This window comes from Dicentrarchus labrax, unplaced genomic scaffold (assembly GCF_905237075.1).
Source record: "Dicentrarchus labrax unplaced genomic scaffold, dlabrax2021, whole genome shotgun sequence".
NCBI lineage: Eukaryota > Metazoa > Chordata > Actinopteri > Moronidae > Dicentrarchus > Dicentrarchus labrax.
Window position 1 is genome coordinate 14183823 of NW_026136723.1, and position 21543 is coordinate 14205365.

Consider the following 21543-nt stretch of genomic DNA (forward strand, 5'->3'; position numbering starts at 1 on the left):
ATTTCCGGTTTGAGGAAGGCTGGCTCAGCAGCTGTTGAAGCCTTAAAATTATTATTATTTATATCGCCACCTGCTGGCCAGGAGGTGGAACGACAGACGAAGATAAATATCTACTCTAGTATCTAATATCTAATACATTACAGATATATTTACAGATACAAACAAAAACATTGATTTAATGATGAAAAGCAAAACTATTATGTATAAAAAGTAAGCAAATCAACAAAACACATGACTTGTAATCGGCCTAGTTAAATTAATAATGCATAAGTATGTAGCTTTATTTAAATTTTCTTAGCTGTTGTAGTATGTTTTAAAAATATAACAGTATATCTTTTGACCTGTTCTATTTGTTTGACAGATCTTAATCCAAAATGTGACATATAGCTGCATTTAAATGTGGCATGTTATTGAAGTAAAACATTTAAACATTTAAGTAAACATTACACCAGTGTCGAAGAGCTGTAGACTCACCATAAGTTAGCATACAGTAGTAAAGGCACAAACACTTATAAGCCCAAGTTTCACAGTATGTTTGTGCTAATGCGATTAATTGTAACTTTGGGAGGACTAGAACATACACTAGCGCAATACAAACTAACACGATAAGGGGCTTTAAACTGGGTACTGCCTAATTACACAATTTCAGGCCATGGCTCAAACAGGGACCAGATTTAATACAATTATTTCAGGTGATGCTGTGCTTACTTGGTGCATGTAATGAAATTATATTGTGTTTAATCAGGGAGACAGAAAATCTGGGACCCACATAGTGATACTGTACACAGTGCTCAGAGAATGAGAGGGTTGGGGAATTCATAGGGGGCCAACAGGGCAGTCCCTGCAGGGTAATCCGGCAGTGCTCCCAGTACAGGCAGTCTATTTAATTCTGTATTAAACCACATTCTGACAGAAAGCTTTTCCCATTCTTTAGGTGTATTTTGATATCTGACATACATCTTTCCTGTTACTGAAACCACTGAGAATGATCGCCTTTCCTTTCCAACATTGCCTTTGTTATGTAAATGGCAAGATGTCTTCTGACAAGCCTTGCAAGGATGCTGTAAAGCTGTTCATCTCATAAGAGACAGTCATTGATTCTGTATCCTGTTCTTACCTGCAATGACACATTAAGATCATTAGGGTGACCTGAGCTGTCAATTAGTGCAATTAGTGCACAAGCACACAAACACACACAAACACACACACACACACACACACACACACACACACACACTCACACGCACGTAGACACATGCATAGAAAAATACACGTGTACACACACAGAAAAATCTAGTGTTACTGTTTTCTGACTGTGCAGCACCACAGGAGGTCACATGATTCAGCATTTCACACACAGACACACACACACACACACACACACACACACACACACACACACACACAGTGTGCAGTGCAGATCTGGTGCTCTCAGGGGCGCCATGGCCCACTCCTGTCTGTTGTCACGGTGATAAATAGTGACGTTGGTTTCTTAGTCAGCAAGAGCTCCCAGCTCTCTCTCTCTCTCTCTCTCTCTCTCTCTCTCTCTCTCTCTCTCTCTCTCACACACACACACACACACACACACACACACACACACACACATGCACTGTGTGGTGCTTTCTGGAGAGGGGGCAAACACCATAATGAGATATTGAGCAGCGTGATGTTGTCAGAGCAATTGTATATCTTCATTAGAGGTCACAGCTGTGTCTGTCTGTCTGTGTGCATGCATGTGAGTGTATGTGATATTGTTTCCTTGTTTCATTATGTCTCTGCTTTTGCTTTGTGAAGCGCTTTATATTTACAGGTTTGAGAGGTGCCATAAAACAGATTTACTTCATCGCTTAACTTTACGAGGAGTGTGTGAACCTCAAGCAGAGCCAGAGGCATCACTGTGTTAAACTGCGGTCCCATAGGCACACATACTTTATAAATCATGCTCTACATTGACAGTGTGGTGCACTGGTTGTCAGTGTGTGATATTGTGGACTTGGTTTTTATGATTTACTCCTTGCATTTTTCGAAAAATAAACATTTAGCGTATGGATTCAAATGCTAATAAAGCAATAACTCACACACACACTGGCATACTTACAGAAACAAAAACCAAATTCCGCTGAAATAATCAATGTTGGATAAACCATCACTCAGACTTTTTCATACTTTAATTGAATTCACTTTTATAAGAAGCATTTATAAAAATATGTTTGATTTATAGGTACAGCTAGATTCCTGATATACAAGCATGGATATACAGTACAGTACATTGCGCATCACTGTATTTTCATGTCAAAGCATTCCATTATCAGACGATACGTACAGTTTACTGTAGGTTATCTTGACATCTGCATTCCATAAACCCATAACAAGACAGAGAGAAGAATAAGGACATTGAGACTGAAATAGCAGTAGCTCTTCAAAACAAGTGAATCAGCTGCATGCTTGGTTTGTGCTCATCACTTTGAGGCATCCGATTGGATAAAATCTATTAATTTCCCGCTCATTAGTTTAAAGGTCAGATGATGTCACGCAGATGTTTGTCACCTGAATTATCAACCAAATGGCAGCTCTTCATCCTGGTTTGCATAATTATTCAGAAGCAGTTTGTCAAAATGTCTTTCTTATACTCCAGCGGTGAAGAAAAAGTGCTCCAAGACGAAAGAACCTGGTTTCACTCCTTGCAGTCAGGATATACTTACTGTGTATGACGCAAGATATGTAAGTACATGCTGTATTGTCTTCTGACAGCAAGTGATTCATGAACTGTCACCGGTTTAAGTTTGTGCAAGTCGCCTTTGGTGATACGTCGTCATGGTGATGGTGGTGTGGTGTGTCCGTTGTAGGAAATCTGAGGAATGCCATTACTGGAGTTGTCCAGGATCTCCTGTTAGGGGACACACAAACAGACGTGATACCTTAATAAACATCACCCAAACACTAACTTCTAAATCTTCTAAGGTCATAAAACATCTTTTTCCTCTTGTCCTACTTTCTCGGTCATCTCGTGAGAGTGATGCAACGAGTGTTCCCGCTCCAGGAACATCCTCTGCTGCTCAGAGCTGGCCAGACGACAGGTCAGCCACGTGGATAAAGTACAGGAGGAGATCCCTTGACAAGACAGAAAAAGGGAAAGCAGCTGGAGTAACAATGGAAGAATTCTTTAATTCAAAGTAGTATTATACACTTTGTAAGCCATGCTAGTGACGTGCATCTGGGTGGCAATGTTGGTATGTTGGTTGGTTGGTTTACCCAATCTGAAATATAAGCCACTATTGGATGGATTGCCTTGAAAGTTTGGTACAGACGTTCATGGTTCCAAGAAGATGAATTCTATTTGGTACCAACATTCGTGTCCCTGTAAGGTGATCCCTTAACTTTTCATCTGGTGTCACCATCAGGTATTTTAATTAGTCCGCTACTTTGGTTCATAACCAAATACATACAAAACAAATGACATTTGCATCAGCCTCAGCTGTACTTTGTGCTAATTAGTATGTTAACACACTAAACTAAGACGGAGAACAAGTTAAACATTATACTTGCTAAACATCAGCATGTTAGCACAACTCCTTCAAGAATTTTAGCATGTTTATATTAGCATTTAGCTATCAAAGCACTGCCGTGCTTAAGTACAGCCTAACAAAGCTGGTAGTGTGACTGTAGACTCTGAGGAGCAAGAGACAAATTTTAGACTTGTTTTGTGGAAGAACATTTGACTTTGGCATCTCCCGTGATAGAGGTGGAGCTACGATGTATGTGGTTCATAATAATAAGATAGTTGTGGGATAATATTCAGTATTGATGGGGGAGAAATTAAATTAATTAAATTTTGCTTTGCTTTTATTTTAAACCTTTGAATATAGACCCTTTAGACTTTTGAGCAAAGACATATTCCAACAACATTCCTATATTATGATAGCATAGACATGTCACATAAAGCAGACATTAACAGTTGTGTTGCATTGCATCAATTTTTTGTTTACCCAGACAGGCCAGAGTCATGGCAGCCAAATGGATCGAGTGCATGGAGTCGTGTCGTTTGTTCAGTGCCCGAACAAACTGGAAGTTGAGGATTCCACCGATCAGACCACAGATGCAGCATGCTGAAAATAGGATCATCTGAGGGACAGAAAGGATGGTTTATGTTAATGCAAACAGGCCAAATTGATATCCTATCAACAAAACTGTAAACAAACTGACAAAATGTGATGAAATGGGTGATATACAAACTACTATTGAGCTTCCATCTCCATCATTCTGCAGTTTTTTTGGACGCCGGCTGCACTGATGAGTAATGCGTATCAGTCAAAATAAATCTAATTTCCTATTAGAAAATTGGATCGCTCTCAAAGCACACTGTCTCTTCCAGAAATATTGCACAGCTTGTAAATATGCTTGCATCACTCAGTTGCTGTATTTGTGTGTCTCTGATTTTACTTTCAGTGTTTAATCAATCGCATTTCACGGATTACTTTTCTTAGGATTGTTGTCACCAGCTGGAAAACTCAAACCCAGTATGAGAATCCAGCAGGATATTATGGTGATGCAGTTCCGTTACTTTGCAATCAGAATAATAAAAATGTAATCAATTCAATTCCACTCCATTTATTGTGTATGCACATGTGTGTGAGTGTGTGTGTGTTGTGTCTGGGAGTTCAGGTTCTCTTTCATTGCTCCCAGCACAGATGCCTTTAGTGCCTTTAACTGCATGGAAAAAAGGCATCTCCAATTTCAGTCATTACCCGGTGAAGTGTGGAAAGCGGCTGGCAGGAGTCCGGAGCCAAACCAACCTAATGCAATCATCACCCCACAGGCTGACAAGGAGGGAGGGGAGGGAAGGAGATGAGGAGAGGAAGATGGAGAGTCAGAGCATTGAAATGACTGTGAGGATGAGAGTGAACAGAGAACGTGCAGAGATGAGAGCGATGGAAAAGGGAAAGGCATGATGATAGAGAGGGCGACAATAGACAATAGGTTGGGATGGATAGGGTGAGACAGAGGGAGAGAAAGGTTGAGGAATGTCTCTGTTACAGCAGATTGTGCTGACATTGATCCATCATTAGTGCCCTCCCCGCAGGAGACAGAGAGAGACAGAGAGAAACACGAGGACTCTGACATACAGAGAGACTGCGAGGTGATCGCCATGCAAAAAAAGATGGAAAGAACGACAGAAAGAGAAGAGGAGAGGTGACTGCTTGTCTCCTCTGGTTTCCTCAGATGTCTTTATCAGAGCACACTGTATGCACCTGCTGAAGAGGAGGACAACACACACACACATGCACCTTTGGGTGTTTGACAAGATTAGACTTTACTTGTAAACTTCCAGGGGTAGATGAGGCAGACCTTGTGTGTGTTGTAAATATTCACGACACAGAGAATACAGATATTTGCATCCTTCCATACTTACTGCAAACTTAAAATAAATCATCTTTTAAAAGGAATAACACAGCAGTGAATAATGATTTGGGTTTCATATTTAGCATCTCTCAAAGGCTCATCTGCCTCACCAAATGCCTTTTTAGAAAATGATTCTACTCCGAATTTTGTTTCTAGTCACTTTTGGCATTATGAAGTCTGCAACAGAGGACAGTGACAACATAAATAGTCTATATAGCTAATGGGACTCAAAACCCACCAATCAAATCTTACTTAATCTGAGCAGGTTTGTTTTGGGTTAATACAGAGTCAGCAACCTGTACTATGAGAAGAGCCAAAAAATGCAAAACATATTGGAGCCTTGGACTGAAGATATAATTGCTTTTAACTACGTGTTCATTGCGTATTCTGCGTCTGGAGTGTTGGTTGTGCAGTCAGAAATTAATGTGGCGTAAATGTGTGGTTAAAAAGCAAGAATATACCTGGTTTTATAATGCGAATATGTAAATACGCAAATCAACCAGTAAGCCAGCAGTGTTGGAGAAAGCAAACAAATCGATCCATGCACGAAGATAGGGAGACTCTAGACCAGTAGCCACTGCTTTTGAGGTTTGGCAAAATATAGAGGAAAAGGCAAAAGGTCAGGATGTAATGTATAATGCCACTTTAGTTGATGAAATGTTAAAAAAAAAAAAAATGTCCTGTTGTAAAAGTGAGTAATGGCTACTGATTTTTACAACTGGAGAATTAAGAATTAAAAATTACTTTAGGCCTATAACAATGATAAATGAAAATCATTAAAATAGTCATTTCCACATAATTTTCGTCAGAGCCACAGGGAGCCACTGGAGGGACTAAAGAGCTGCAGGTTGCCTACAGTTAATACAACTAACAACTTGAGATTCAAGCAAAAACTCTTAAAGATGAGAGTCAGAATAAAGGACAAGCAAAGGGAGATTGATTCCACTTTCACCTGTCTGTTAAATATGAAGCTACAGCCAATGGCCAGTTAGCTTAGCATAGCTTAGCGTAAAGACTAGAAACAGGTAGCCTGGCTCCATCAAAAGCCAAATTATACTATCAATGGTGAAAATGTAACAAAATCCACCTATCAGCACCCCTAAAAAGTTCCCTAATTAGCACATTGTATCTCTATCTATGTGATGGGATATTTCTTGGCCTGGACCAGTTGCCAGGCAACGAGAGGAGACACCAGGAGTTTATCAAGTTAGTTTGGCACATACTCTTAATTTTTTGTACAGATCAAACAAACAAGATAGAGAGGCTGAAAGGGAAATTTTGTAACCTTGGGAAGAAAACAAATAAGTGTAGGCTTTTCCCAAAATTACCCCCAAAACAACTCTTTTAATAACTCTGAATCCCCTGTGTGTCACATCATTGGAGAGTCTTTTCTACATACTGCAGAAAAAGACCACAATTTGATACATGTAACAAAGGACAACAAAATAGGCTATTGGGTCTTAGGGAAACAAAACAACTAAACATATGCATGTACTTACAATAAGACCTGTCCTCTTTCGAGCACACAGCACTCCACACATCCCACAGACCAGAAACTGGAAAGAGAGAGAGAGAACAACAAATGAGTAAATGAACAGTTTCTAAAGTTGTAGTTAGTTTAAATTACTGGTTAAAAAAAACGATATGAAACCTAAACTATTTTTATCACTCCCTCTTCCCCGTCTTGACAACAGGAAGGGTGAATGTATTCTTTACACTCGGTTATTCAGATGCAATTTTCTCCCTCTAAAAATAGAGCGTCATCGTGGGCTTCTAGCAGGAAGCCATATTGTCCTGGATGTCAATGATTCAGACTGAACTGGAACAGCACAGTGGTGTATTCTGAGTACACTTACAAGTGGAACAGCACACTGGGCTGTGAGCTGCATTGTTCTGCTGAAAGACGGAAGCAGTCAGTGTTTATGTGTGTGTAAAGGGAGGGTGTGATATCACTTGATGTCTTAATTTAAAATCTATTATTAGATTATATAGTTTATATTAATTTATTATTAATTTTAAAGAACCTTAAAATCACCCTAATTTCAATTGAACTTGAGTTACTTTCAGGTAGTTTTTTAATAGCAGCTTAAATCGGAATTTGAGTTTCTCAGTTTCACTTTTAAAATATTATATTTATTCCACTACTTACAGATAGAAATAAATATCTGTTTAGAAATATTATATCTGTGACAGCTGTAGATGTAGTACAATGCATGATGTCTGAAATTCAAGCTTCTATCTGCCTTTAAAGCCAAACCTTTGAGGACTGATTGCTTCAAATTGGGGGTTTTGATTTAGAAATGACACCCTCAAAACTCACTGTGGATCAGGTCAAAAATGTTACAAGTGATCTTCCAGTCATCAATAGTTGCCCGGTATGTTGGACCAATATTAAAAGAACTTACATAAGCAATCCTTTGTGTAAAGAAATAGTTGTATAACTCCAAATGTACAGGCAAATATCAGATATGAATGAGGATTACTTTCCTGTTTCAGCAGGATCTATAAGGTTTGCTATCCAATCTACTTCTAGGACAGCGGTCAGACCGCCTTAATGACTCCCAGTTCCTGACAGGAGATCTAAACCTTTGGGTAATCATGAGACACGGGGGGCTGACTCAGCATTCAACAGCTGTGAGGTTGAACACACAGATGTCACATTGCATACCATCTTTACGGCAACATCATACACAGCCCCGTGGAAGCACACACACACACACACACACACACACACACACACACACACACACACACACACACACACACACACACACACACACACACACACACACACACACACACACACACACACACACACACACACACACACACACACACACACACACACACACACACTACTTGCACTCAAATACGCAACTTTACAACACCATTAATTGCTTTCTCCATCCTTCTCTCTGATGCACACCCAAATATTTGAACACACCTTTTATAGACACTCCAAACTGATACTGATATGTTTCTTTATGACTCATATTGCCTGAGTTCCATTTACAGTATTTCTCAGCGAGAGCTAAAAGTGTTATCCCAGCTGAAGCAGCAATCGTAGTGAAGTAGGGGATTCAGTGTTATATATAGTGACTGAAAGTGTCAGAGACCCAACTTTTCATTGCTCAGCCACGGAATCAAGACAATGAGGCTGAAAGTAGCACTGTAACAGGAGGAGACATATGCAGAAGAGTAAGAGGATGATTGTGCGTAAAAGCTTTGACCCTCCCAAAGCACACATCAACAATTCAAGCATGAATTAATGAAACCGATTTTTAGCTCCAGCACAGAGTCATGTGGTAGGACAAATGGCTGCGTGTGTCTCTAACATCTGATGGACAAACAGATAAAGGACAAACATAACCAAAATATTTAGTCTTCACCTCATTCTAAGTCTTTATACTGATGGGACATTGTAGAAAAAAGGGGAGGAGCCACAACTTCCAGTTAATGATTAATATTACATAAACAACAAATCTATTTAATACCTTAGTGTTTCTCAAACCAAAAGCTTTCTATAGTGCCATCAAAAAACAACAAAAACTGTATGATATGAGTATCTAACAGAGTCTGGAACCCTAGAAAAGCCCTTTATTGGGAACTTTTTATTTTTAAATACAAATCAAAAGCTTAGTTGAAGTTATTGTGCTTACAGATATAAGTGCCAACATGAAGCTCTTATAAGAAAATGATTTAAAAAAGAGATGTATTAGAAAACAACTTCTACATGTAGACTAATATCTTCCAGACAAAATCATAACAAAACAAAAATTAACCCTATTTTAAAACAGAATCAATCATGTCTTCCTCTTGATGGGGACAATTAATACAGGCCTGTGCCTTATTTTAATACTTAGATGCAGCCTATACTCTGAATGTCCCTTAAAAACATTCCTCACAAAGGTGGATAAGTACAAAGGCTGATAGTTGACTTTTACCCTCCAAAACACCCCCGGAGATACTCATCCTGTCTGGAAGTAAATAAGGAAAAGTAAGGACAAAAGTTGTTCCCAGGACGTACACAGAGTCCGCTCCACACCGGGGACGCGTCGCCCTGCTGCGGTTTGCCCTGGACCCCGCTAATACCCACGGCTCCCAGAACGATGCTCGCCACACCCAGGCCCACCTCCACCACGGACAGCAGGAGCAGGCTCCACAGGATCTTGCGGCTGGAGCACATCCTGCCCCGGGCATCTCTCCAGCTCCAGCAGGAGGAGGCGGGCAGAGGACGGATGAGGAGTCCGCTTTTCGGAGCTCCGAAGGGCGGCGCGGCTCTACTGCTTCATACCCGCCTGGAAAAGAAGGGGGTTATCCGAACGAGCATGGGTCCAAGTAGAGTAGACAGGTTAGAGGAAACTTGAGAGGTTCACAAAACTGGAGGAGGAAAGCAACTGGCACTGGTTGCGGGTGGATGCTGTTTGGAAAGAGAGAGCTGAAGTTCCTCTGCTTGCTGAAGCGCGCGTGTGTGTCGCCTGGCGCTGTCCAAGGTACTTAAGCAGCAGGGCAAACACACACACACACACACACACACACACACACACACACACACACACACACACATACGCATATACACACAGGCACCTACTCACACACTCACACACACACGCCCCCATGTGGAAACATTATAGCTTATAGGTACAAATTACGAGGGAGCAATAATTACTCCGGAAAGCTCATTCAGCAGCTGATTAAACTGACTTACACACAGGTTCTAGATCTGATGAATAATTGTCTGTGAGTAATTGAGGAAATACAATTTAGGAACAGGTAAGGCCAGGCTTTTATTTATGGCACCTTCTTCCAAGCGTCTGTAGGCTACATGGGACATAAAAAAGGTATTATAAAACGTATTTATACACAAGATTTAAAAAAAGAAAAAGAAAGCTGAAATGGCTTAAAACACAAACAACAGAAGAATGAAAGGTTACTGTGCAACATATGACCACATAGCCCAAAAGGTGATTAACAAACAACAACAATAGGAAAGAAATCAGTTTGTTTAAAATGCTATAGTGCATAGAAACCGAATGATTCTCTAAAAATTAATATTATCACTGAATATGGATATAGTAGTAATAGTTGGAACTGCAAACGATTCACACAGCTTTCATGGATCAGTACTGGCTTTGTTAAGATTGCTTAGAAAGACTCACATATACACAAGATTGTTGTTATGATTACTAAACTAACATTTCAATTGTGAACTCGGAGTTGAATTGCTCAGGGCTGCAGCACATTGAGCTTCCTGACAGGAAAGGAGTAGTGCACACACATAGGGCCTAATTATAATGTATGGAAGGTTGAATGCCTTCATTCATACTCTTGTTTCAGGGGTTTGTTCCCTCCTTCCTCAACACCTATGAAATCACATGCTGCCATCATTTCTGGTTTTTGTCAGCCTTTTTCCCAGTCCCCCCCGAAATAAATTGTGATGTAACTATGTTAACTTAATGATGCTGAACAACAAATTAGATCAGGATGATCACCTTTACTCGTCATCTTTCCTCCATATCCCTTTTAAACAGTTAACCCAAGTGGGACTTTATGAGTCATTACTCTCATTCACAGTTGTGGTGCCACCAGGAAGCATGTGACTCATATCATTGGCTGTAAACCAGTAAATTCTATACAGTATGGTTGTATATTAAACTTTAATCTCACAAAATATAAAAAAATATTTTTTATTGATCTCTGAAATGACCTCTGCGAAAATGAAAAATAACTACTATTACTTCAACTAAGTATGTTACCATAATAATATGCCTGTGTGGGTCTGCAATATAAAATAGATCCTTGTTCATATCTGATTTATTATTATTTAATTATCCAAGAAACAGCAAACTAAACAGGCAAAATCAGACAGGACAAGCCGGCAAATTAGTGTGAGGTATACTCTAATGCAGGTTCTCAACCATTTTGGTCCCCCAAATTCATTCTTAGGCATTCCCTTATTGAGATAACTTTAAGTCAGTGAAATAATAGTGAAATTAAAACATTCCCTAATGTTTGGAACCCTCTGAAACCCCTTCAAGCACCCATAGGGGGTCCTCGGATCGAAATAGAAATGTATTTTATTATTTTTTTATTATTTTATTTATTTTAATTGAAAAGTGACATTAAAGACAAATTCAACGACATCTCTTGTCCACATCAAGCTGGATAATCCACTGAACACACCAGGCAAATAAAACCAAAACAATGTGCATGTTGAAAAACCATCAGAGGTAAGCATGAAAATGTTTTAGTTTTTTTTAATAATTTGAGTGAACTTACACTTAAAATCTTCATAATGGGCACACAATGACACAAGTTTGAGCCTCAGAATAAGTAAATAAAATAAAAAAAACCTCTTAAAAGCACTCACAAAGCGTTCATATTGTCATGATACAGATTTAATGTCTGTTGCTACTGTTGATTAACCAAAGTAACATTTAGTCATCATTTTCTTTATTGTCACTGTCCAGTGGAATGCCATAAATCCCCAAATCAGATTTTTTAATCTTTTTTTAAAAAAAGATTAAATATGATTCCATATGATTCCCCAAAATGTTTATAATGATTATAATAATGAGTATTTCTCTGTATAGTATGATTATAATGTGCCTTTTTAATCCCTACAGAGGAACAATAAAAGCATCACAGTAAGAACCACTTGTACAGATGTGGTACGGCTCTATACACCTTGTTAATGCTCACATGATGACAAGCCTGGCAGATAGCTTGTGCAAACTCATGCTTCTCCTCAGTAAGATGCAGTCTGGCAGTGTAAAATTTCCGCCAATTAAAGTATCTCATATAAGCCTCATTATCTTTATCCAGCCTCAGGAGCGACTCAGCCAATGTTGCGGCATCAGGAAAGTCATTTACATGAATGAAGGAAGTACCTGGGGCAAAATCCTCATAGTTCCTTCTCGGTGGGCCCAAAACTATCGGCACAGTGCCAGCTGCAAGAGGCCCATTGAACGTTTCTGTAATGTAATCTCTGTGAATTGAATTCTCAAAGGAAAGGTAGAACTTGCAGCTGCTAATATTCAGGAAATAGTTTTCACCCTTCAAGGAGCCGTCAGAGGAGCTGTTAAAGACATCCACCTTGATGTGTTTTACAAGCTCTCTGTAGTAGTTGTATCTCTCCTTTGATTTTGTGTGCACGTCATTGCTATCAACAGTCCAACACAGAAGTCGTTCCTTTTTGGGTAGCACAAAATCTTCATCTGTGTTCTTCTTGAGAGCTAGTTTCCAACGAACGTGGATATCGGCGTCCTTCCTGTAGCTCAAGGTTAAATTAAAAAGGCCTTCAATGCCTGCTATCGTGCGTGTGTTGGTAGGCGAGTCCATGTTGAACCAGATCCACCTCTGAAATCTGGCTCTTGGTAAGGTGGGAAGGTTGGAGAGGTCATCCTTGATAGCTCTGTGAAATACCAAAACTCCATGAGCTCTGGAGTACAACGATCTATCATCTGTGAGGTGGCAGCTGTCAATTTTGAAAAGCGTCTTACAGTCTTGAAAATCAAACGTTTTGTTTTTGGGCCAGAACCACAGCAGCAACACAGGCTTGTTTTTCTGTTGTGTCTGTTGTGAATGAGCCGGGGGAGGATGACATTTTGGAGATGGAAATGACTGATAGTACATTAAAAACAGGACTGTGATTCCGGCCAGGATGAGAATCACAGTCCCAGTGGCTCGTAAAACACGTACAATTTGAGCAGAAGCCATAATAAACCCGCAAGGAAGAAGAATCCTGTGTCATAATCATTGGAAACACATTCCTTCAGCAAATCATTGGCAGGATGTCAATTTCAAATTCTCATGGTTGCTTTAAAAATCTAAAACACAAGCACAAAAAAGTTTGTCTGGATCCAAATGATCGTTAGTGCTGCACAAAATGTCCCTCCAATCATTTCCAGAACAGCAAGGTGTAAAGCGGATGGAAAGTTTGGCAAAATACTTGCTTGTTCTGTGGAGCTGAAAATGACATTGCTTCCGAAGGTGAGTGTGAAGATCTGCAGGATCCAGACTGACGAGTTAAACTTACTGGCGTTTCTCTCATTCTTTCAAATATGACATTTGACTGATGCCCCGCCTACTCATTGGTCAAACCAATACTGTGCCAGAATGTGAAACTTTTAAATGAAATGAAATGAAACAATTTATTTTCATGAAGATTGTGTATTTGTTGATGCATTCTGAAAATCAATGTTGAAACAATCAGTATCACTCTTAAAAAAGACAGAGAGCTGACAAAGGCAATAGAACATAGAAAATAACAGCACATTTGAAAGACTACATCTTAATTGAATAACAGCTATATTGATCAATACAAATTCCTGATGCCAAAAAGCAGTAAGCAAAATTTACTATAAAACAAAATGAGCCCATGGATAAGCATTAAAAAACTTAATTATGATTTTCTGAAGTTATAAACAAAGCAAATATATTACATTTACAGAGTAAAACATAATTAAACAGATAACCAGTCAACTAAACCCAATAAAATTAATTATTGCCAGCATTGCCAGTATCAACCAATAGTAACTACACGTCTAATACTGGCTGAGGTCATTACATGACACTGAGTAACAACATAGTCACAGAGACTTAGTCCCTTTGTATCAACCCAACTAAACAAATCATATAATCTGGTTACAGTATCATCCATCTTCTTCAGCTCCCAAGCTTACTTGTTATCTGCACTGAAGGTGTGAATGAAAAACAAATAAAGCATGAATGAGCATTGACGTGACAGATGACGCAAAGCAAATACTGGACATAATCTGTCAAAAGCATCTTTGTCTCCACCATCTTCTAGCTGCTGGCTGGAGCCTCTTGTTTACCTCACAGATCTGTCATCAATGTTCTCCTTTATCTCGCAGCAACATGTCCAACTACTCCATTCACACTGACAGCTTGTTTGAGCCAGTTTACCGTGACTACAAGAATGCAGTGTTCGCATATAATCTCGTATATAATCTACGAGCCATCTGGGAGCCACTGTCAAAGGATGTTCTCATTGAGGTTTTCATGAAGAGTACCACTTATAAAGGTCATGAACTACGTGGAAATCTTCATCTCTTGACATGTGGTCGCAGGCAAGGCAAATGGGCTGAATTAATTCATTGTTGATAGACAGGAGTTGAGGAATGGCTGTGTAGAATTCTTACACTCAAAGTAACGCATGTATGCCTCATCCGTCCTGTCCACAAGGAGCAGAAACTCTGCCAGTGACTTTGCATCAGGGAAATCATTTATGTGAATGAAGGCATCAGAGGGAAGGAACTGGTGGTAGTTTTCTCTTGGTGGACCCAGAACTATAGGGACCGTCCCTGCTACAAGGTTCCCGTTAACCTTCTCTGTGATGTAGTCTCTGTGGATCGAGTTCTCAAATGAGAGGTAAAACTTACACCTAGCAATGGTTGAGTACTAGCCTTCATATCTCAACCGGTGACCAAAAGCTGCACCAAAGACGTGGATCTTAATGTATTTAGACAGTTCGTGATAATATTTTTCTCTCACAGCTGCTCCAGTGGCTGGGTTGACGTTACTGACAATCCAACACACCACTTTATCTTTCTTGGGCAGAACAAAGTCATCTTTCGTTTCTGAATCCCTGATAGTGAGCTCATTTTTCATATTCATTCATAGCTCAGTGTTAAGTTGAACAGGTTGTCCAGACCTGGTATCGTCGCCATGTTGGTCGGGGATTCCACGTGGAACCAAATCCACTTCTGAAAAGCTGGACGTGGAGCCTGCGGCATGTTCCGCAAATCCCAGTCTATATCTTTAGGGAAGACAATGACTCCCTGTGGTTTGCTGTAGAGGGATCTGTCAAACACAGCTGTCAATGTTGAAGTGGGTAGAGCAAGCTGTGAAATCAAACTTCACACCAAGAGGCCAGAACCACAGCAGGACTATGGGCTTTTCATTTGATGTCACACTTTCATTATTTTCCTTCTGAGCTAATGTAGTTGTAAATGGGCAAACAGCGGATGGAGGCTCAAAATATAGTAATACAGCAGCTATTGTTGCTAAGCACAGTGTTTTGTTGGAAGCTGGTGTCATCATCTGTGGAAGCAGAAAAAGAAACTGATGTGATCACTTTGACAACTACATCATGAGTTGCAGCAGATAGCAAAGTAAAAGTCACATAAATTTTTCCCATTGACAATATTATGTGACTCGCAGTTGGAGCTCTTCTACAGCTTTAATTGACTGGTATTCAACTCACTCGGTTAAATCATCAGTTGTAATTAGTTGTTATTAACTCCCAAGGTGCATTTCTGTATGAAACATCCAATCACTGTGTTTAAATTCTTTCCTGTGCACAACTAACCATTTACAGCTGAATTTGCCAAATCAGGAAATCACAAGATCATTTGCAAATCCATCTAGTGTCTTTTGAGGAACTAGTAGTGGGACTGTTATAATAACACATCTATAGGTGTGACACAGCGAGCATTCAAAAACAACAATGGTGGCTCTTAAAGTGGTTCGCACAGATGCTGCTATAGCATCAGTTATATCAGAACAGTTTCCAAGGGTGACTTTCCAGATGGTTCTGTTTAACAAACCACATCAAGTGTAATGGGCGTGAGATTGGACCCAAGAACAGCACAGACTGAGACCAGCGTTGGCAAAGTTCGACAGTTTATTGACCAAGCAGGGTCGTAAAATCCACAGCAAGTACACAGGAACAATCCACAAAGCAAAACAGTCTGACTTTCTAGTTGAGGTCTCCAGGGAGGGAATCCAAGCAAACTGGAGACAGACGAGGGGTGAGCAGGCAGAGGGGTCAGGGACAGAAGGGCAGTTCGGGTTACCTGGGCAGGGACGACGAGGACGGGTCAAGGACAAGTAGGGTCGAAACCAAGGAAGCAATCCGGAAAATACTGCGAGAGAGCTTTGCATGCTGCTGAAGACAATCTGGCAGAGACTGAGTGAACAGAGTGGGTTTAAACCAGGTGAGGGAACACAGGTGAAGGTGGTTGCACTGATGAGGTGAGAGTGGCAGGCAGGTGAACAGGAAAAGTACTGGCAGAACTGGCAGTAGGACGGAAAGCCAGGAACGGATCATGACAGTACCCCCCCGGCAAGGGACGACCCCAGGCGTACCAGCCCGAGCTGGGAGGGTGGAGGGGGCCCGGAGGAGGGCTAAAATTCCTCAGAGGCAGCAGAGTCCACGTCCTCTGCAGCAGAAGAGGAAGATGAGCAGGAAGAGGCAGCCACATCGGTGCCCCCCCCGACCAGAGGAACAGAAGGTCCATCAGCAGATGGGCCCGCAGAAGGCGGAAGTGAGGACGGGGCAGGCTGGTCAGGATGCCGACGGTGAAAGTCAAAAATAAGCGAAGGATCCACAATGAACCGAGCCGGCACCCAGGAACGCTCCTCCGGACCGTACCCCTCCCAATCCAAAAGATACTGCATCCCACGTCCACGGCGGCGAGAGCGAAGGAGGCGCCTGACAGCATACACCGGACCGCCATCAACGAGCTGAGGAGGCGGAGGAGGCGGCATGGGAGGAACCAGAGGACTCTCTCGGACTGGCTTGATCCTGGAGACATGGAACGTCGGGTGAATCTTCATGGACCGGGGAAGCCGAAGACGTACAGCCTCAGGGTTGATGATGCGAGCAATGGGAAAGGGCCCAACAAACCTGGGAGCCAGCTTGCGGTTCTCCACCTTTAGGGGCAAGTCACGGGAGGAGAGCCAGACCCTCTGGCCAACCTGGTAGGCGGGAGCAGGCGTGCGGTGCTTGTTGGCGGCAGCAGCGTAGCGGTCAGCAGACCTGAGGAGAGCAGTACGTGCCTGGTCCCAGGTGCGCCGGCAACGGTGAACAAAGGCTTGTGCCGATGGGCAGGCAGTCTCCCTCTCTTGGTTGGCAAACAGTGGAGGCTGATAGCCATAGGCGCACTTGAAGGGAGAAAGTCCAGTAGAAGAGCAGGTGAGGGTGTTGTGGGCATATTCTACCCAGATCAGTTGTTCAGACCAGGAAGCAGGGTTGTGGTTGATCAAGCAGCGAAGAGTGGTTTCCAGGTCCTGGTTCATTCTCTCTGTCTGCCCATTGGACTGGGGGTGGAAGCCAGAAGACAGACTGACAGAGGCCCCAACTAGACTGCAGAACTCCTTCCAGAACATGGATGTGAACTGGGGCCCCCGGTCGGAGACAATGTCAGTGGGCAGTCCATGGAGACGAAAGATGTTCTGGAGAACCAGTTCAGCTGTCTCTTTGGCAGAGGGAAGCTTGGAAAGGGGAATGAAGTGGACCATCTTGCTAAAACGGTCGACAACTGTGAGGATGGCAGTGTGACCTTTGGAAGTAGGTAGGCCAGTTACAAAGTCCAGGGAGATGTGTGACCATGGGCGATGAGGAACAGGCAATGGGTGCAGGAAGCCGGCTGGTGGACGACGAGAGGTCTTGTTCTGGTTGCACACAGGACAGGCGTTGACATAGCCTCGGACGTCCTCCTCCATTGAGGACCACCAGAAGCGCTGCTGCAGGAAGTCTCGGGTCCGCTGAATGCCGGGGTGGCAGGTGAGCCGGGAAGCATGCCCCCACTGGAGCACATCGGAGCGGAGGTGAGCCGGAACAAACAAACGGTCAGGGGGACAGGAACTAGGACCAGGCTGGTCCTCAGTGGCGGCCCGCACCCTCTCCTCTATCTCCCAAGTGACAGAAGCAACGAGACAGGAGGCTGGGACGATGGTGGAGGGCTCAACCGTTTCATCAGGACACTCAGGAAACTGCCGGGAAAGTGCATCTGGTTTGATGTTACGAGACCCGGGTCGATAGGACAGTGTGAAGTTAAACCTGTCAAAGAACAGTGACCAGCGGGCCTGTCTGGAATTCAGTCTCTTGGCAGATCGAATATATTCCAGGTTGCGATGATCAGTCCACACAATGAATGGCACCTTAGCTCCGTCTAGCCAGTGGCGCCATTCCTCCAAGGCCAGTTTCACCGCCAGAAGCTCCCTGTTACCAATATCATAGTTCCTTTCCGCGGGAGTTAGGCGGCGAGAGAAAAAGGCACAGGGGTGGACCTTCTGGTCGACGGTGGATCGCTGTGACAGAACCGCCCCCACCCCCACGCTGGATGCGTCCGCCTCCACAATGAACTGGCGATCAGGGTCGGGGATCTGGAGGATGGGAGCAGTGGAAAAGCGAGTCTTGAGGGTGTCAAAGGCGCCTTGTGCTTCGTCAGTCCAGCGGAAGGATGTCTTGGATGAGGTGAGGGCCGAGAGGGGAGAGGCAATGGAGCTGAAACCTCTGATGAAACGCCGGTAGAAATTGGCAAACCCCAGGAAACGCTGCAGTTGCTTGCGTGTCTCCGGAACTGGCCAGGAGGTCACTGCAGAGACCTTAGCTGGATCCATCTGCAAGCAGTCCTTGGCAATGATGTATCCCAGGAAGGAGACTGAGGGTACATGAAATTCACATTTCTCTGTCTTGACATACAGGGAATTGTCCAGGAGGCGGCGGAGGACAGATCTGACATGAGTGACATGCTCCCCCTGGTTACGAGAAAAAATCAGGATATCATCCAAGTAAACGAAGACAAACTTGTTTAGCATATCCCGGAGCAGGTCGTTGACCAAAGTTTGGAAGACGGCCGGGGCGTTGGTCAAACCAAAGGGCATCACCAGATATTCATAATGTCCAGTTGGTGTGTTGAAGGCCGTCTTCCACTCATCTCCCTCCCGGATGCGAACCAGATGATAAGCATTCCTCAAGTCGAGCTTGGAGAACACTGTTGCCCCCTGTAGCAGTTCAAAGGCTGTGGAGAGGAGTGGGAGGGGGTAGCGGTTCTTAACTGTAATGTCATTAAGTCCACGATAGTCTATACAGGGCCGCAAAGACTTCTTATCCACAAAGAAAAACCCTGCACCAGCAGGTGAAGAGGAAGGACGGATGATCCCTGCCGCTAAGGAGTCTTGTATGTACTCCTCCATGGCCTTTCTCTCAGGAGCAGAGAGAGAGTACAAGTGTCCTTTGGGAGGCGAAGTGCCCGGGAGTAGGTCTATGGCACAGTCATAGGGGCGGTGAGGTGGCAGAGAGGTGGCCTTAGCTTTATTGAACACCTCTCTCAGGTCATGATAAGCTGCTGGAACTCCGATGAGATCTGGGGCTGGAGCAGGAACAGGAGAAGCAGATGACAGCGATGGTATCCTGAGGCAGGTCCGCTGGCAGGTCTCTCCCCACTTCTGGATGGAACAGGTAGTCCAATCAATGTTGGGGTTGTGCCTGCGAAGCCAGGGATACCCCAGGATGACAGGCTGGCTTGGTGTAGACAGGAGCAGGAACTGGATGGTCTCACTGTGGCCCCCCGGCAGGAGCATGCGCACAGGGTTGGTTTGTGATGTAACCCTCCCCAGCACATGTCCATCCAGGGCGCTGGCTGAGATGGGCAATGACAGTTTCTCTGGGCGGAGACCAAGCCGGAGAGCGAGGGCCTGGTCCATAATGCTCTCGTCAGCCCCTGAATCGACGAGGACGGCGATGGAGTGGGAGCCAGAAGGCAGCAGGAACTCACCAGTGAGGCTGGGCCTTTTAGGGGAGGCAGGACCAAGGATGGAGCTCACCAGTATGCCTCCGTTCACTGGTGAGCTCTGGCTTTTACTGGACACCGGCTGACAAAGTGTCCTGGCTGGCCGCAGTACATACAAAGGTTCAGTCTCTGCCTTCTCTCCCTCTCTTCAAGTGAGAGGCGGGTGTGACCCAGCTGCATAGGCTCAGGATCTTCCACACTTACAGGAGCGGTTGAGGCTAACGAGGAGGAGGCAGGAGTTACGGGAGACTTGGAATGAAGGGAGCTGTGTGGCCGGGCAGAACGTGACTGGAACTCAGAGCGTCTCTCCCTCCTGCGAGCCTGGATGCGCAGGTCGAGACGGGTGGCGAGCTCAATTAGACCCTCCAGGGTAGACGGCAGTTCATAAGCTACAAGTTCATCTTTCATGTACCCAGCCAGCCCCCGCATAAAGACATCACGGAGAGCGGCCGGGTTCCAGTCACACATGGGGGCCTTGGTGCGGAAGTCTATGGCAAAATCCGTGACTGAGCGGCTCCCCTGGACCAGATCCAACAACTCTCGTCCAGCGTCGGCCCCCAGAGATCCGGTTCCGAAGACCCTCCTGAGCTCGTTGGCAAAGGACTGGAAAGAGTGGCAGATAGAGGTCCCCCTCAGCCACTCAGCGGTGCCCCAAAGACGCGCCCGCCCAGTGAGATGGTTAATAGTATAAGCCACCCTGGCTTCCTCGGAGGAAAAGGTGAGCGGCTGCAGGGAAAAGATGATGGAGCAGTTGCAGAGAAAGGCGTTACAGGTGACAGGATCGCCATCATAACGCTCAGGTGCTCCCACATTAGGTTCACGGGGCGAAGGGAGAGGAGCACCAACTCCTGCAGAGACAGGTGGCGGAGCAGCAGCGCTTGCCGAAGCCGGTGAAGAAGATCCGGCCTCCAGCGAAGCCGGTGATTGCTCCAGAGCCTGGGTGCGGGTGTGGATGTTCGCCATTTCATCCCGCACCTGTGCCAGGCCCCGCCGATTCTCTGCTGAGGCAGCCGCAGAGGCAGCAATCAGCTGATTTAACATGTCCTCCATCCGAGAAATCCGGTCGTCAATCTGAGCTGGGTCCATTTTTGGCCAGATTGTACTGTAATGGGCGTGAGATTGGACCCAAGAACAGCACAGACTGAGACCAGCGTTGGCAAAGTTCGACAGTTTATTGACCAAGCAGGGTCGTAAAATCCACAGCAAGTACACAGGAACAATCCACAAAGCAAAACAGTCTGACTTTCTAGTTGAGATCTCCAGGGAGGGAATCCAAGCAAACTGGAGACAGACGAGGGGTGAGCAGGCAGAGGGGTCAGGGACAGAAGGGCAGTTCGGGTTACCTGGGCAGGGACGACGAGGACGGGTCAAGGACAAGTAGGGTCGAAACCAAGGAAGCAATCCGGAAAATACTGCGAGAGAGCTTTGCATGCTGCTGAAGACAATCTGGCAGAGACTGAGTGAACAGAGTGGGTTTAAACCAGGTGAGGGAACACAGGTGAAGGTGGTTGCACTGATGAGGTGAGAGTGGCAGGCAGGTGAACAGGAAAAGTACTGGCAGAACTGGCAGTAGGACGGAAAGCCAGGAACGGATCATGAC

The 21543-nt window shown here is 44.0% G+C and overlaps 1 protein-coding gene and 2 pseudogenes across 2 annotated transcripts; all 3 read right to left on the reverse strand.

Moving 5' to 3' along the window:
- Positions 1–2150: 2150 nt before the first annotated feature.
- LOC127357582 (transmembrane protein 196) lies at positions 2151–9871 on the reverse strand. 2 transcript variants are annotated; one of them, XM_051389875.1, is made up of 5 exons: positions 9428–9871; positions 6900–6956; positions 3987–4122; positions 2993–3111; positions 2151–2887 (listed from the first exon to the last, which is right to left on the reverse strand). In XM_051389875.1, the coding sequence occupies exons 1-5, from the start codon at positions 9584–9586 to the stop codon at positions 2813–2815; spliced, it is 546 nt and encodes a 181-aa protein (XP_051245835.1). In that variant the 5' UTR covers positions 9587–9871; the 3' UTR covers positions 2151–2812. The 2 variants fall into 2 exon arrangements, with proteins under 2 accessions (XP_051245835.1, XP_051245836.1); XM_051389876.1 differs by lacking the exon at positions 9428–9871 and adding an exon at positions 7052–7178.
- Positions 9872–12126: 2255 nt separating this feature from the next.
- Positions 12127–13443, reverse strand: LOC127357578 (4-galactosyl-N-acetylglucosaminide 3-alpha-L-fucosyltransferase 9-like; annotated as a pseudogene).
- A 1036-nt stretch (positions 13444–14479) lies between these two features.
- On the reverse strand, positions 14480–15462 carry LOC127358296 (4-galactosyl-N-acetylglucosaminide 3-alpha-L-fucosyltransferase 9-like; annotated as a pseudogene).
- Positions 15463–21543: the final 6081 nt, after the last annotated feature.

What these genes read in the sequence shown, in the direction of transcription:
- LOC127357582 (XM_051389875.1), bottom strand. Translation starts at nt 9,586, where the DNA reads ATGTGCTCCAGCCGCAAGATCCTGTGGAGCCTGCTCCTGCTGTCCGTG. An exon ending in CGGTGTGGAGCGGACTCTGT is followed by an intron (nt 6,957 to 9,427) that starts GTACGTCCTGGG and finishes CTCTCTTTCCAG; the next exon opens with TTTCTGGTCTGTGGGATGTG. An exon ending in CTCACGAGATGACCGAGAAA is followed by an intron (nt 2,888 to 2,992) that starts GTAGGACAAGAG and finishes GTCCCCTAACAG; the next exon opens with GAGATCCTGGACAACTCCAG.